The sequence below is a fragment of the Mobula hypostoma genome, chromosome 5 (assembly GCF_963921235.1).
Source record: "Mobula hypostoma chromosome 5, sMobHyp1.1, whole genome shotgun sequence".
Taxonomy (NCBI): domain Eukaryota; kingdom Metazoa; phylum Chordata; class Chondrichthyes; order Myliobatiformes; family Myliobatidae; genus Mobula; species Mobula hypostoma.
This window is the reverse complement of record NC_086101.1, coordinates 95416904-95433125: the sequence shown is the minus strand read 5'-3', so window position 1 is coordinate 95433125 and position 16222 is coordinate 95416904. Positions and strand designations below refer to the sequence as shown.

Below are 16222 nucleotides of genomic sequence, written 5' to 3'. Positions count from 1 at the left end.
CTCTTCATGTCTCTAGTTCTGGGAGCCGATTCCGAGTCCAAGCACAGACCCTTGGTCCTAGCCTAGTCGTAGTCCTAAGTCCTTATCCTGTTCACTATTCCTGCTTCTGTCTTGCTCTCCTGGTATCGTACAATAAACTAAACCTAAGTAACCTCACAAGATGTGTCTTGCATTTGGGTCCACCCTTGCTCCCAAAGCTGCTGCCATTGTGACACTGTCATATTCTTATGAACTATCAGATCTCCCCTCAGCTTCCACTGCTCCAGAGGAAACAACCCAAGTTTGTCTAACCTCTCATTATAGCAAAGGCCCTCTAATTCAGGCATCAACCCAGTAACCCTCTTCTGCACTCTCCCTAAAACCACGACATCCTACCTATAATGGGCGACCAGACCTGCATACAATATTTCAGATGCAGCCTAACAGAGCTTTATAAAGCTAGAATATAATTTCTTGGCTTCTAAACTCAATGTGTCAACTAATAAAGTACGAGTGTTACGGGTAATAAAGTACATCAGCACATTAATCAAAAACAAGTTTGTTTAAGGAAGCAACGAATATATTTCTGTCACTTGATGACTGACATAACCAAATGGAGAGTTTTTTCAGTGTTATTACCTACCATTACTGGACAGAACCACTGCCATATATTCCTGATAGTAGGAGTCCACGTAAAGCAGTACGCTGGGGATGTGTGTTGTCCGGAAGCTGAAAGCAATGTTCTCCCTTGAAAGAGTCAGATCAGAGTAGATGGCAGACAGATGGGTGCTAGTATTCCGAGTAATTCCATACGATTCATGGAAGTTGTAGATCACTGACGTCCCAGCTTCCAGGAGGGCAGAAACCTCTGAGAAAAGGAAGAGGAAGCATTGTCAACAGACATTTAATGGCCATTCATGATCTGAAGGAATTCAGTAAATACAAGAGGGAAAACAAGAGATTATACAGATGCTGGGAACTTTGAGAAACACACACAAAGTTCTGGACTGACTCAGCAAGACAGGCAGCTTCTATGGAGAGGAATAAGCAATGGACATTTTGGGCCAAGACCCTTCATGACGGTTGGAGAGGAAGGGGGAAGAAGCCAGAATAAGAGGGGGGAGGGAAAGGAATACAAGCAAGCAGGTGAGCAATGTGTGGGATGAGTTGGTGGGGAGGGTGTATGAAATAAGAAGCTGGGAGGCAATAAGTGGAAAATGTAAAGGGCTGAAAAAGAAGGAATTTGATACGAGTTAATAGAGGACCATGGGAAAAAGGAGAAGCACCAGAGGGAGGTGAAGGGCAGGTGAGAAGAGAAGGGGTAAAAAAGAAGCCAAAATAATGGTGCCGGAGGATTGGAGAGTGGCTCACGTCGTTCCGTTGTTTAAAAAAGCATCGAAAAGTAATCCGGGAAATCATAGGCTGGTAAGTTTGACATCGATAGTGGGTAAGTTATTGGAGGGAGTACTAAGAGACAGAATCTACAAGCATTTGGATAGACAGGGACTTATTAGGGAGAGTCAACATGGCTTTGTGCATGGTAGGTCATGTTTGACCAATCTATTGGAGTTTTTCAAGGAGGTTACCAGGAAAGTAGATGAAGGGAAGGCAATGGATATTGTCTACATGGATTTCAGTAAGGCCTTTGACAAGGTCCCGCGTGGGAGGTTAGTTAGGAAAATTCAGTGGCTAGGTATACATGGAGAGGTGGTAATTTGGATTGGACATTGGCTCAATGGAAGAAGACAAAGAATGGTAGTAGAGAATTGCTTCTCCGAGTGGAGGCCTGTGACTAGTGGTGTGCCACAGGGATCAGTGCTGGGTCCATTGTTATTTGTCATTTATATCAATGATCTGGATGATAATGTGGTAAACTGGATCAGCAAATTTGCTGATGATACAAAGATTGGAGGTGTAGTAGACAGTGAGGAAGGTTTTCAGAGCCTGCAGAGGGACTTGGACCAGCTGGAAAAATGGGCTGAAAAATGGCAGATGGAGTTTAATACAGACAAGTGTGAGGTATTGCACGTTGGAAGGACAAACCAAGGTAGAACATACAGGGTTAATGGTAAGGCACTGAGGAGTGCAGTAGAACAGAGGGATCTGGGAATACAGATACAAAATTCCCTAAAAGTGGCATCACAGGTAGATAGGGTTGTAAAGAGAGCTTTTGGTACATTGGCCTTTATTAATCAAAGTATTGAGTATAAGAGCTAGAATGTTATGATGAGGTTGTATAAGGCTTTGGTGAGGCTGAATCTGGAGTATTGTGTTCAGTTTTGGTCACCAAATTACAGGAAGGATATAAATAAGGTTGAAAGAGTGCAGAGAAGGTTTACAAGGATGTTGCCGGGACTTGAGAAACTCAGTTACAGAGAAAGGTTGAATAGGTTGGGAATTTATTCCCTGGAGCCTGGAAGAATGAGGGGAGATTTGATAGAGGTATATAAAATTATGATGGGTATAGATAGAGTGAATGTAAGCAGGCTTTTTCCATTGAGGCAAGGGGAGAAAAAAACCAGAGGACATGGGTTAAGGATGAGGGGGGAAAAGTTTAAAGGGAACATTAGAGGGGGCTTCTTCACACAGAGAGTGGTGGGAGTATGGAATGAGCTGCCAGACGAGGTGGTAAATGTGGATTCTTTTTTAACATTTGAGAATAAATTGGACAGATACATGGATGGGAGGTGTATGGAGGGATATGGTCCGTGTGCAGGTCAGTGGGACTGGGCAGAAAATGGTTCGGCACAGCCAAGAAGGGCCAAAGGGCCTGTGTCTGTGCTGTAGTTTTTCTAGGTTTCTATAAGGAATGGAAAAAGAAAGATATGGGAGGAGGAGTAATTATTGGAGGTTAGAGATATCAATGTTCGCATGGCTCCGGGGTTGAACATCTAATGATTTTTTTTCTCACTTTTCTTTGCTTTAGTAGGTTTTCCTCCCTCTTTTTTTGTCACCAAAATTTTTTCAATCTTTAAATCAATGTTTTTTTTCTTGAGACATTGTAAGTGTTGCCTACTTTGATGTACTCTTGTTAATTTTGAATAATGATAATAAAAAAGATTTGAAAAGAAAAGAAAGAAAGAAATCAATGTTCATGCCATAGAGTTGGAGGCTACCCAGATGGAATATGAGGTGTCACTCCTCCTGTCTGAGTGTGCCCTCAATGTGGCAGAGGAGGAGGTTATGGAGCAATATGTTTGAATGGGAATGGGAAGCCGAATTGAAATGCTGGCCATTACAAAACCCTGCCTTTTGTGGCAGATGGAGCAAAGCTCTGATGAAATAAATTAATTTATAAACACCTTCAAGTGACAATTAACACAAAGATGACAAGAAACACTGATCTATCCTTTTGTTTCAGCTAAAGGCAGCAATTCATTTCATTTCACCCTATTCATACAACCCCATTCAATGCTTAAAATGCCAGCCATCCCTGTTGTAAATCTGAGGGGTCAGATGCAAAGTGCATCCAAGTTTTAATTACCTGTAATACAGATCTAATCATATTCTCTGTAGATAATGACAGAAATACAAAAGCATAGGAGTTATATCAAATATTATTGTGTTATTAGGATCACAAAAGATTGCAGATGCTGGAATCTGGAGCAACAAGCAATCTGCTGGAGGAATTCAACGTGTTAAGCAGCATCTGTGGGAAAAATGCAATTGACAATGTTTTGGGTTGGAATGCTGCATCAAGACTTAGAGGGGAGATGGGCAGTACACGAAGGAGAAAGGAGGTGGTAAAAAAAGAAGTCTTAGGTGATCGGAATTAGTTTATTATTGTCATGTTCAAAGATACAGTGAAAAGCTTGTCTTCCATTCTATTTATAGTCCATATCACTATACAGTTCATTGAGGCAGAATAAAGGAAAACAATAACAATGCAGAATAAAGTGTAAAATCTACAAAGAAAAAGCAGTGCAGGTGAACAATAAAGTGTAAAATCCTGATGAGTTTGAACGTGAGGATATTGTACAAGAAGTTATCCCCTCTGCCTCAAGAGTCTGATGACTGAGGCATAATAATTGTTTTTGAATCTGGTGGTGCAGGTCCTAAGGTTCCTGTACCTCCTTCCTGATTGTAGCAGTGAGAAGAGCGCATGACCTGGTTGGTGGGGGTCCCTGATGAATGGTGCTTTCCTCCGACAACGTTCCATATTGACGTGTTCAATGGTGAAGGGCCTCAGACAGAATCCAATACATGACAAGAAGCTGCATCAGAGAGCATTTAATCCATACCCCCACATCAGAAGACTTTGGACTGTGGGAGAGAAGGGGGGCACCCAGGGGAAACCTATGCATTCTACAGGGAGGATGTACAGACTCCTTACAGATGATGTCAGAATTGAAATCTGAACTCTATCACCCCGAGCTACAGAAATTCAGCATGTCCCCTTTGACCCTCACCAATTTTTATTGATGCACCACTGAAATCATCCTATACGGATGCATACAACAGGAATTCTGCAGATGCTGGAAATTCAAGCAACATACATCAAAGTTGCTGGTGAGCGCAGCAGGCCAAGCAGCATCTATAGGAAGAGGCGCAGTTGACGTTTCAGGCCGAGACCCTTCGTCAGGACTAACTGAAGGAAGAGTGAGTAAGGGATTTGAAAGCTGGAGGGGGAGGGGGAGATGCAAAATGATAGGAGAAGACAGGAGGGGGAGGGATAGAGCCGAGAGCTGGACAGGTGATAGGCAAAAGGGGATACAAGAGGATCATGGGACAGGAGGTCCGGGAAGAAAGGCGGGGGGGGGTGACCCAGAGGATGGGCAAGAGGTATATTCAGAGGGACAGAGGGAGAAAAAGGAGAGTGAGAGAAAGAATGTGTGCATAAAAATGAGTAACAGATGGGGACGAGGGGGAGGTGGGGCCTAGCAGAAGTTAGAGAAGTCGATGTTCATGCCATCAGGTTGGAGGCTACCCAGACGGAATATAAGGTGTTGTTCCTCCAACCTGAGTGTGGCTTCATCTTTACAGTAGAGGAGGCCGTGGATAGACATGTCAGAATGGGAATGGGATGTGGAATTAAAATGTGTGGCCACTGGGAGATCCTGCTTTCTCTGGCAGACAGAGCGTAGATGTTCAGCAAAGCGGTCTCCCAGTCTGCGTCGGGTCTCACCAATATATAAAAGGCCACATCGGGAGCACCGGACGCAGTATATCACCCCAGTCGACTCACAGGTGAAGTGATACCTCACCTGGAAGGACTGTTTGTGGCCCTGAATGGTGGTAAGGGAGGAAGTGTAAGGGCATGTGTAGCACTTGTTCCGCTTACACGGATAAGTGCCAGGAGGGAGATCAGTGGGGAGGGATGGGGGGGACGAATGGACAAGGGAGTTGTGCAGGGAGCGATCCCTGCGGAATGCAGAGAGACGGGGGGAGGGAAAGATGTGCTTAGTGGTGGGTTCCCGTTGGGGGTGGCGGAAGTTACGGAGAATAATATGTTGGACCCGGAGGCTGGTGGGGTGGTAGGTGAGGACCAGGGGAACCCTATTCCTAGTGGGGTGGTGGGAGGATGGAGTGAGAGCAGATGTACGTGAAATGGGGGAGATGCGTTTAAGAGCAGAGTTGATAGTGGAGGAAGGGAAGCCCCTTTCTTTAAAAAATGAAGACATCTCCCTCGTCCTAGAATGAAAAGCCTCATCCTGAGAGCAGATGCGGCGGAGACGGAGGAATTGCGAGAAGGGGATGGCGTTTTTGCAAGAGACAGGGTGAGAAGAGGAATAGTCCAGATAGCTGTGAGAGTCAGTAGGCTTATAGTAGACATCAGTGGATAAGCTGTCTCCAGAGACAGAGACAGAAAGATCTAGAAAGGGGAGGGAGGTGTCCGAAATGGACCAGGTAAACTTGAGGGCAGGGTGAAAGTTGGAGGCAAAGTTAATAAAGTCAATGAGTTCTGCATGCGTGCAGGAAGCAGCGCCAATGCAGTCGTCGATGTAGCGAAGGAAAAGTGGGGGACAGATACAAGAATAGGCACGGAACATAGATTGTTCCACAAACCCAACAAAAAGGCAGGCATAGCTAGGACCCATACGGGTGCCCATAGCTACACCTTTAGTTTGGAGGAAATGGGAGGAGCAAAAGGAGAAATTATTAAGAGTAAGGACTAATTCCGCTAGACGGAGCAGAGTGGTGGTAGAGGGGAACTGATTAGGTCTGGAATCCAAAAAGAAGCGTAGAGCTTTGAGACCTTCCTGATGGGGGATGGAAGTATATAAGGACTGGACATCCATGGTGAAAATAAAGCGGTGGGGGTCAGGGAACTTAAAATCATCGAAAAGTTTAAGAGCGTGAGAAGTGTCACGAACATAGGTCGGAAGGCATTGAACAAGGGGTGATAAAACAGTGTCGAGGTATACAGAAACGAGTTCGGTGGGGCAGGAGCAAGCTGAGACAATAGGTCGGCCAGGACAGGCAGGTTTGTGGATCTTGGGTAGGAGGTAGAAACGGGAAGTGCGGGGTGTGGGAACTATAAGGTTGGTAGCAGTGGATGGGAGATCCCCTGAGCAGATAAAGTCAGTGATGGTGTGGGAGACAATGGCCTGGTGCTCCTTAGTGGGGTCACAATCGAGGGGTAAATAAGAGGAGGTATCCGCGAGTTGTCGCTGCGCCTCGGCAAGGTAGAGGTCAGTACGCCAGACTACAACAGCACCCCCCTTATCAGCGGGTTTAATAATAAGGTTAGGATTAGTGCGGAGGGAGTGGAGAGCAGAGCGTTCCGAAGGAGTGAGGTTGGAATGGGGACAACGTGCGGTGAAGTCGAGACGGTTGATGTCCCGTCGGCAGTTAACAATAAAGAGATCCAGAGCAGGCAGAAGACCAGAGTGGGGTGTCCATGAAGAAGAGGAGGGTTGAAGACGGGAGAAGGGGTCATCGGTGGGGGTGGAAGAGTCCTTGCCGAAGAAGTAGGCTCGGAGACAGAGACGGCGGAAGAAAAGTTCCTCATCGTGGCGAATACGGAACTCGCTGAGGTGTGGGCGAAGGGGGACAAACGTGAGGCCCTTACTGAGAACAGAGCATTCTGTCTCCGACAGTTGAAGGTCGGAGGGGATGGTAAAGACCCGGCACGGATGAGAGTTGGGATCAGAGGGGGGAGGGGGGAGGCTGGTGGTGTCAGTGGAGAGGGGAGGGTTGGGGTGAGAGGAAGATGGAGCCTCTGAGGGCCCAGGAGTTGACGGTGGGATCTGAGGAAGACGGGGCTGCGGAGTGGTGGTGGGGGAAGGGGAGACGGGAGTCACAACAGCAGCACATAAAGACCCGGCCTGGAGTTCAAGGCTGGAGTCGCAGTTGGTGGTTGCGCAATCACTTTGAATGTGTCCATGGTCGTTGCTGGAGTCCGGGTTTTGAATATGTCCTGAGGTGTTGGAGCCGCCGAGATCAATGGCAGGGGCCGCAATTGAAAGTTCATGCCTGCTAGCGTCGGGGCCGGCAGGCTCTGGAGTCCGTAGATGTAGGATCTTGCGATCTTTGCCTAACATGACAAAGTCAAAAAAACGGCGATTGTAGGCGTGAATCCAACGGAGGATGAAATAACGGGTAGGACCATTACAGACGGCGAAGAAAGTGTCCCGAAGGTGTGGAAGGGTCTGAGATAGGGACACCAAGTACCTCCTCATGGCGGAGAGCGTCGCCTTCAGAGCTTGACGGGAGAAGCGGCGAGAGGCAGAGTCAATAAAATGTGAGTACCTGGGATCCTCAGAAGGTCCAAATTGAGAGGCTTGGAAATGAATCCTAAAGCCAACTGGAGTAAGTTGGCGACGGAGGCACGTTCCAAGAAAGGATATATGGCTGTGATAGCGAGTTTGAGTCAAAGTGTGGTCAAAAAGTTGAAGAGCCGAAGAAATTACAGATGGGGAGCAGTGAGAGATGGTTTCACTGAACTCCCGTCGAAGAGAGGATCTAAACTTCTACGGTGTAGGCATCATGGCTTGGAGTAGCAATTGGATCATGGCTGCAAAAAGCTGCAGAATATTTGACATAGTCCATCATGGAAAGCAGTTTCTACTTCATGGATATTGTCTTCACTTCATTACTGCTGAGGTAAAGCAGACAGTACCACGAAAGATCTGACCCCATTGGCCATTCCCTCTTCTCCTCCCTCACATCAGGTAGAAGGTACTAATACCTGAAAACACGTACCACCAGGCTCAACTTCTATCCTGCTGGCTATATTTAAAGAGCAGGTTGATAGTTTCTTGATTAGTAAGGATATCAAATGTTATGGAGAGAAGGCAGGAGAATGCGGTTGAAAGGGATAATAAATCAGCTATAATAGAATGGCGGAGCAGACTCGATGGGCTAAATGACCTGATTATATTCCTATATCTTCTGGTCTTATAGTTGTAAGACTATTGGGTCATTCCCTATTATAAGATGCACAACTGACCTCATAATAGCCTGCACCTTTCTGACTACCTGCCCTGCTCTTTTGCTGCAGTTAAACACTTTATTCTGCTCCCCTCTCACCTTTGTTCATATTGTACTGCATCAACGCAATGCTGTAATGAATTGATCTGTAAGGACTGCGTGTAAGACAATGTTTTTCACAGTACCTCGGTAAATGTGACAATAAAAAAACAATTTACGAATTTATATTAACCAGCTGGGTGTCAGGGTGGAGGTACTGTATGTCTCTACCAAAGGAGGTGTAGGGCACTCCTTCCCTCCGCTAGTCAGAAGGTCACCCTTAGGTAAGGAGTAGCACGTGCTTAGCCACCTCTCGTCCCCTCCCCCCCCCCCAATAATCAGGGTCGTGTGAAGCCACAGGAGCAGGAGGTGGATGGTCATATGGTCACATGAATAGCTGAAGCACATGATAAGTTCTGATTATGTGACCACTGACGCCAGGCAGACAATCTCAAAAGGGTATTAACAATAGCTAGGATCGCCCATCTTGTAAAGACATTGCCTAGAAGAAGACAATGGCAAACTAGGTCTGTAGAAAAATTTACCAAGAATAATCATGGTTATGACCATGATCGCCCACATCATATGACACAGCACATACTAATGATGATATTAATTAAAATCTTGTCCTCTTGACTCTGAAATTCACTCCAATGACCAACAACTTAGGATGAATTTCCACAAAAACTAACAGGTTAATTTCAATTATTACAGTTCAACAGGTTACAGGAGAGGCCTACATTTCATAAGTATTTCAAAGGCTATGAAACATTTTGTGGTACAGATGAAAGGTCTTGGCCTGAAACATCAGCTCTTTATTTCTCTTCATAGATGTTGTTCAGTTCCTCCAGTATTTTTATGCATCTTGCTCTGGATTTGCAGTATCTGCAGAATCTCTTGCATTTATGACGTGTCCTGAGATTGTGGCAGGTGATACAGAATATAAATATTCATCCTAAGTTGTTGAGGACAATGATGCCATTAATTCTTGATGGAAGGAACATTTCCAGGAGCTACTTAATCACAATACCATTGTTGACACTGAAGTCATCAATCAGCTCCCTCAACGACCCATGAAAGTGGATGTGAGTAAGCCTCCTAGTATCAAAGGGGTGCGACAGCTTGCAAGAAATTGAGGAACAACAAGGCCACTGGGCCTGTTGGAAATCCAGCAGAAATCCTTAAGGAAGGTGGCACCAATCTCTTAAGTCATATTCATGACCTGCTTGACAAGATCTGGAACTAGGAGAAGATTCCAGCCGAACTCAGGGATGCTCTGATTGTCACACTCCTCAAAAAGGATGACAAAGCTGACTGCGGAAATTACAAAGGCATCTCCCTCCTCTCTACAACAGGAAAGGTACTCACCAAATTTTAAGTGACCAGCTTTCACCTCTGGCAGAAGATCTCCAGCCTGAGTCTCAATGTGGCTTCCGTCCAGCCAGAGGAACATCTGACATGATTCTTACAGCATTTCAATTGCAGGAGAAAGCTCAGAAACAAAATTTCCCACTTTACATGGCCATCACAGGGATAAGCATAGAGACAAAAGCATTTGACTCTGTAAATCATCATGCCCTTCTGGCAGGTACTGTCCAAAATCGGGTGCCTGGACAACTACCTCAAGGTCTTACACAATGATATGAGTGTAACAGTCATTAGCAACAGTGGCTCTGAAACAGCACCTTTTAAGGTTGAAACTGGGGTGCATCATTGCCCCAACTCTGTTTGCTATTTTCATTGCAACCATTCTTCATCTCCCAGAAGACCTCTCACAAGGAGTCCAGATTCTCAACAGGACCGATGGGGGGGCTCTTTAACCTTAACAGGTTCAAGGCAAAGAGCAAGGTGTCAACTACTTCCATCATGGAGCTCCAATATGCAGAAGTCAACTCTATCATATCATAGCTCACTCTGCGGAGGATCTGCACTGCATAATAGATGCTTTTGCCAGAGCATACAAGCTCCTGGGACTTAATCTAAACATCACGAAAACCCAAGTCCTGCACGAACCTGTTCCAGATCAGGCTCCTAAACCTCCAAACATCCAAGCTGACAACACCCTTTTGGAGTTCCCTGATCATTTCCCATATCTTGGCAGCCTTTTTTTTTCAAGAGCCAACATTAACCCTGAAATAAATCACAGGATAAGCTGTGTGAGTGGAGCTTTTGCCGGGCTGAGAAAGAAAGCTTTTGAAGATTGGGATACCAACACTGAGCTTCTGGTCTATAAAGCTATAGTCCTCCCCTCCTTGCTATATGGAGCGGAGTCATGGACAACATACAGCAGGCATATGAAATCCCCAGAAACTTACCATCAAAGATGCCTTCGAAAGATTTTGAGAGATAGCTGGAAGGACAGAGGTACTAACTCCAGTATCCAGGAGGAAGCTAACATTAACTCCATAGCCACAATCGTGACTCAACACCAATTGCGATGGGTCGGCCACATCATCGGTATGCCTGATTCCCACCTCCCTAAACAACTCCTGTTCCGCCAACCCAAGGATGCAAAGCGCACTCTTGGAAGGTAGAAAAAGCGGTTCAAGGACAATATCAAGACCCAGCTGAATAAGTGCCACAACAACCTGAACGGATGGGTGAAATTAGCACAGGATAGGAAAAGCTGCGAAGGACTGTGTATGAGACAACTGCACAGCTCGAAGAATGCCTCCGCCATGCCACTGAGACTAAGCAGCTTCAGTGTAAGGAGAGACTGGGAAAGGCCCAACCAGCTACACCGACCACGACCTCAATGACCAACACCAGCCAACACTGCAATAGGACTTGTAGATCACAGATCAGCCTCTTCAGTCATCTCAGGACCCACAAGTAACCAGATCAACCACCAGGAGAAGAATCACACTTGAGTACAAATAATTATTGATGATGATGATGAACGTAACATCCAGACTAGGATATCATTTCGCTGAATACCTATGCTCTGTCCACCAGAGAAGCAGGATCTCCCAGTGGCCACACATTTTAATTCCGCGTCCCGTTCCCATTCTGATATGTCTATCCACGGCCTCCTCTACTGTAAAGGTTGGAGAAACAACACCTTATATTCCATCCGGGTAGCCTCCAACCTGATGGCATGAACATTGACTTCTCAAACTTCCGCTAATGCCCCACCTCCCCCTCTCATCCCATCCATTATTTATTTAAATATACACATTCTTTTTCTTTTTCTCTCTGTCTTTTTTCTCCCTCTGTCCCTCTGACTATACCCCTTGCCCATCCTCTGGGTTCCCCCCCCCCCACCTTGTCTTTCTCCCTGGGCCTCCTGTCCCATAATCCTCTCATATCCCTTTTGCCAATCACCTGTCCAGCTCTTGGCTCCATTCCTCCCCCTCCTGTCTTCTCCTATCATTTTGGATCTCCCCCTCCCTCTCCCACTTTCAAATCTCTTACTAGCTCTTCTTTCAGTTAGTTCTGACGAAGGGTCTCGGCCTAAAACGTCGACTGTACCTCTTCCTAGAGATGCTGCCTGGCCTGCTGCGTTCACCAGCAACTTTGATGTGTGTTACTTGATCCTATTTTATTGTTCCTTTTTTTCTCTTCTTCAGGAGCTGAGAAGGAAAACTCTTCCGTGAAATGAACCAGCACCTGGTTGCTTGAATGGACTATTAAAAAGGTAAAGGGAAAATTCTTAAAATTTCACATTACCCAAGAGAGCTGCAGAATATGCATAAATTTTCATTCTTAAGAGAATGGTTTTATTTTTCAGACATTTTCTTCTGACCCAGAAATTTTGATTTGACCCCGATGGGTACTGGGAGATTTTCTGAAAGAAGATGCTGGCAGCTACCTTGAGGCGTGAATTCTTCATTAAGTGCTTCTTGTATTATTTATGAAATTTTTAAATTACGATAATAATTACTGCCATATTCCTGTCAGCAGCTGATCATCAATGACATCTGAAATAAATTTGACCAGCAATTGTTCTTTTTTCTTTAATAAAACAATTGTCATAAACAGGTAACATCTTGAGTCTGATAAATTAACTACTTTAATCAAAACTAATCTGATGAAAGGTAAAATTATACAGTATTTTCACTTTTCAAGTGTTTATTGATGTGCTGTACAAATCCCATTTTTATAACAGGTTGTCCAGATCCAAAGCTTTTCTTGTAATCTTTGGTAATTCATAAAAAATACAAGAATCTTCCAGATTAGAAATACTGGAACGAACCAACAGAACAAACATTTCCAGCGTCCGTATCTGGTTCCACTCTTAATAGTTACAAGCTCTTCACCTGACAGAACACATTCAGGAAATGACGGGATTTTATAGAATCATAGAGTTATACAACACAGAAATGGGATTTTTGGTTCCAGAAAAGGTTCAGAACAGGTTCATGAGAATGACAGTGTTAATTGGAGTTTAGAAAAGTGAGGGATAGCTCATTGAAAACTATTGAGTATTCAAAGGTCTAGAAAGAGCAGATGTGGAGAAGATGTTTCCAATATTAGATGAATCTAGGACCAGAGGGAACAGCTTCAGGATACAAGGATGTCCCTTTAGAACAGATACGAGGAGGAATATATTTAGCCTGAAGATAGTGAATCTGTGGAATTAAAGCGAAGATTGAGAGGTTCTTGATGAGTCATCATCATCATTATGTGCCATGTCGTATGAGGTGGGTGATCATTGTCTTTGACATGATTGTTCTTAGCAAATTTTTCTACAGAAGAGGTTTGCCATTGCCTTCTTCTGGACAGTATCTTTACAAGATGGGTGATCCCAGCCATTATCGATACTCTTCAGAGATTATCTGCCTGGCTTCAGTGGTCACATAAACAAAACTTGTGATATGCACGAGCTGCTCATATGGCCATCCACTACCTGCTCCCGTGGCTTCACGGGACCCTGAATGGAGGGGGTGGGACAAAGCACGTGATACACCTTGCTAAGGGTTATCTGCAGGCAAGCAAGGGGAAGGAGCAGCTTATACCTCCTTTGCTGGAGACATTTATGAGGAGAAGGCAGGAGAATGGGATTGAGACAGATAATAACTCGTAGGATACAGGGATCTTTCAGCACAGCTGCCAGTAAAAAGTGGAGTTTCACAGGGCTCAAGCCATGATAGAATGGCTGAGTAGACTTAATGGGCTGAATGGCCTAATTTTTCTCCCATATCTTACAGTCTTATGGCCTATAACTTGACAATGCAAATCAGGGTGTCATCCTGAGCTGGTCCAACTTGGCCTCATTTGACTCCTATCCCTTTCCTATACATGAACCTGTCCTTAAAATCTTTTAACTGTTTTAATTGTACCTGCCCCCCCACCTCCTAGAAAGGTGACTCTTACAATTATCCTTGCTTTGTATTCATATCTAAACTTCAAACTACTAAATTGCAACTCAATGGTGTTTACCAGGTTTACGTCCTGCTTTCTGAGTAAAACACATTTATTTATTGTATTTAGAGACGTTAGCACATCCTTCTGACCCAACGAGCCCAGGCTACCCAATCATACCCATGTAACCTACTAAATGTCTGTGGAATGTGGGAGGAAACCGGAACACACACAAGGCCCAGCGACTGGAATTGAACCCAGATCAGAATCAGAATCAGATTTAATATCATTATCTGATATATGTTGTGAAATGGGTAGCAGTACATTGCAATATATAATAATATAAACTATATATTACAATAAGAGTTTACATGAAAAAAATAAATGAAATAAATAGTGAGGTAGTGTTCATCGTCTATTCAGAAAGCTGATAACTGTGGAGACGAATCTTTCCCGAAACGTTGAGTGTGTGTCTTCAGGCTCCTCTCTCTCCTCCTTGATGGTAGCAATGAGAAAAGGGCACGTCCTGGGTGATGGGGGTCTTAATGATGGATGCCAGTTTTTTGAGACATCTCTCTTGGAGGATGACCTCGATGCTGCGGAGGTTAGTTTCCTCGATGGAGCTGGCTGAGTTTGCAAATCTCTGTAGCATTTTTACAATCCCTGTGCAGTTGCCCCTCAGGAGCACTCAGTTCCTTGGGTATTGCACGTTAATCTGTGTTGCAGAAAAAACCCATGACATAGAAACACCATGCGTAAGCCATGCAAGAGTCCTAACTCGTACCTTAGGTAGACAACAACACACACAAAATTCTGACTTTACAAATTTCTGTGGTTTTTTTCCAATTCTGTGCAGTGGCTCCTCCAACCAGACAGTGATGCAACCTGTTAGTCTGTTTCCACTGTAATCTTTAGAAATTTATGAGTGTCTTTGGGAACATACCAATTCTCCTCAAACCCTTAATGAAATATAGCTGCTGTCTTGCATTCTTTGTAATTGTATCAATATGTCACGTCCAAGATAATCCCCAGAGATGTGACACGTAGGAACTTCAAACTGCTCACCCTTTCCACTTCTGATCCCTCGATGAGGAATGGTCTGTGTTCCCTCGACTCTCCTTTCCTGAAACTCACGCTAACTGCTATGCTAGTGTGTTGCTGGAGGAACTCAGCTGGTCAGGCAGCATCTGTGAAGGGGAGTGGACAGTTGATGTTTCAGCTTGGACCCCTCATCTGGACTACATTTTGCTTTTCTGTCAATTTTGACCCATTTGCCTCTGAGCAAGAAATTTTAGGATCAAATTCAGGAAATCCTGGTACAGAAGGAATGCTTTGTTCCTGAACATGTCTTTCTGACGGGACTCTGAAACTGAGGATACCAGCTAAATTCAAAGGAAACCCAGACAGCATTTTGCCAGGAATATACAAACCATAAGCATTTTCACAAATGGGTCATTTTCTCATTTTACTTTTTATAGACAATAGACAATAGACAATAGGTGCAGGAGTAGGCCATTCAGCCCTTTGAGCCAGCACCTATTTGGCTTTTTGGGAGCTTGCTGTGCACAAGTTGGTCACTATGTAACTCACCATGCAACAGAGACAACACATCAAACATGATTGTCTGTGAAGTATTCTGGAACATTCTGAGGCAGAGCTAGGTGCTGAAAATCTGTAGGTCAGTAATTCATCATTTTATCATTGAATGCTTTACCCACGAAAACATCCAAGTTTCTATCAGCCTAATAGAACATTTAACAGTACCGCACAGGAACAGGCCCTTTGGCCCACAATGTTATGCTGGACCAATTAAATTAATAATCATATGGTCAACTAAACTAATCCCATCTGCCTAAATAATGTCCCTTTCCTTCCACTTCCCTTACATTCTTTTGCCTACCTGAATATCTCTTAAATGTCCCTAATCTATCTGTATTTACCACCACCCCAGGCAGTACATTCTTTAGTTATTTCAGCAAAAGTGAATTTGCAAATTGGCAATTTGATTATGTAATACCAAAAGAGCACAAGCCCTTATCTCATTTATGTATGAGATGCCGACCTCACTGACATTTATGGTCAATAGCCAAATCACTCCTGATCTGAGGAGTTAGTGGAAAGATTGGTGGGGGAAGACTAAGATATTGATCAACTAAGGGTGGTAGGTTTTATTTTTCCTTGAAAGCAAATTAGTGAGCCAGATAGACCTGTTTTTTAAAGAATTCAGCAATTATAAACACAAGAGATTCTGCAGATGCTGGAAATCTGGAGTAACACATACAAAATGTGTAAACGACCCACCCAGCCAACACATTTTTCATCCCTCTTCCCTCTGGGAGAAGGCTCAGGAGCTTGAAGACTCGTATGGCCAAATTTGGGAACAGCTTCTTTCCAACTGTGATAAGACTGCTGAACGGATCCTGACCTGGATCTGGGCCATACCCTCCAAATATCTGGACCTGCCTCTCAGTTTTTTTGCACTACCTTACTTTCCCTTTTCTATTTATGATTTATAACTTAAATTTTT

At 44.4% G+C, this 16222-nt stretch overlaps 1 protein-coding gene across 1 annotated transcript in view; it reads right to left on the bottom strand.

Annotated features, from left to right (window-relative positions):
• The window catches only part of LOC134346865 (contactin-associated protein-like 5), a 1591243-nt gene that overhangs the window by 284237 nt on the left and 1290784 nt on the right, over positions 1-16222 (bottom strand). Inside the window, exon 19 of the mRNA XM_063048670.1 lies at positions 623-847. Within this exon, the coding sequence (XP_062904740.1) occupies positions 623-847 (225 nt within the window). The remainder of the gene's footprint in view (positions 1-622; positions 848-16222) is intronic.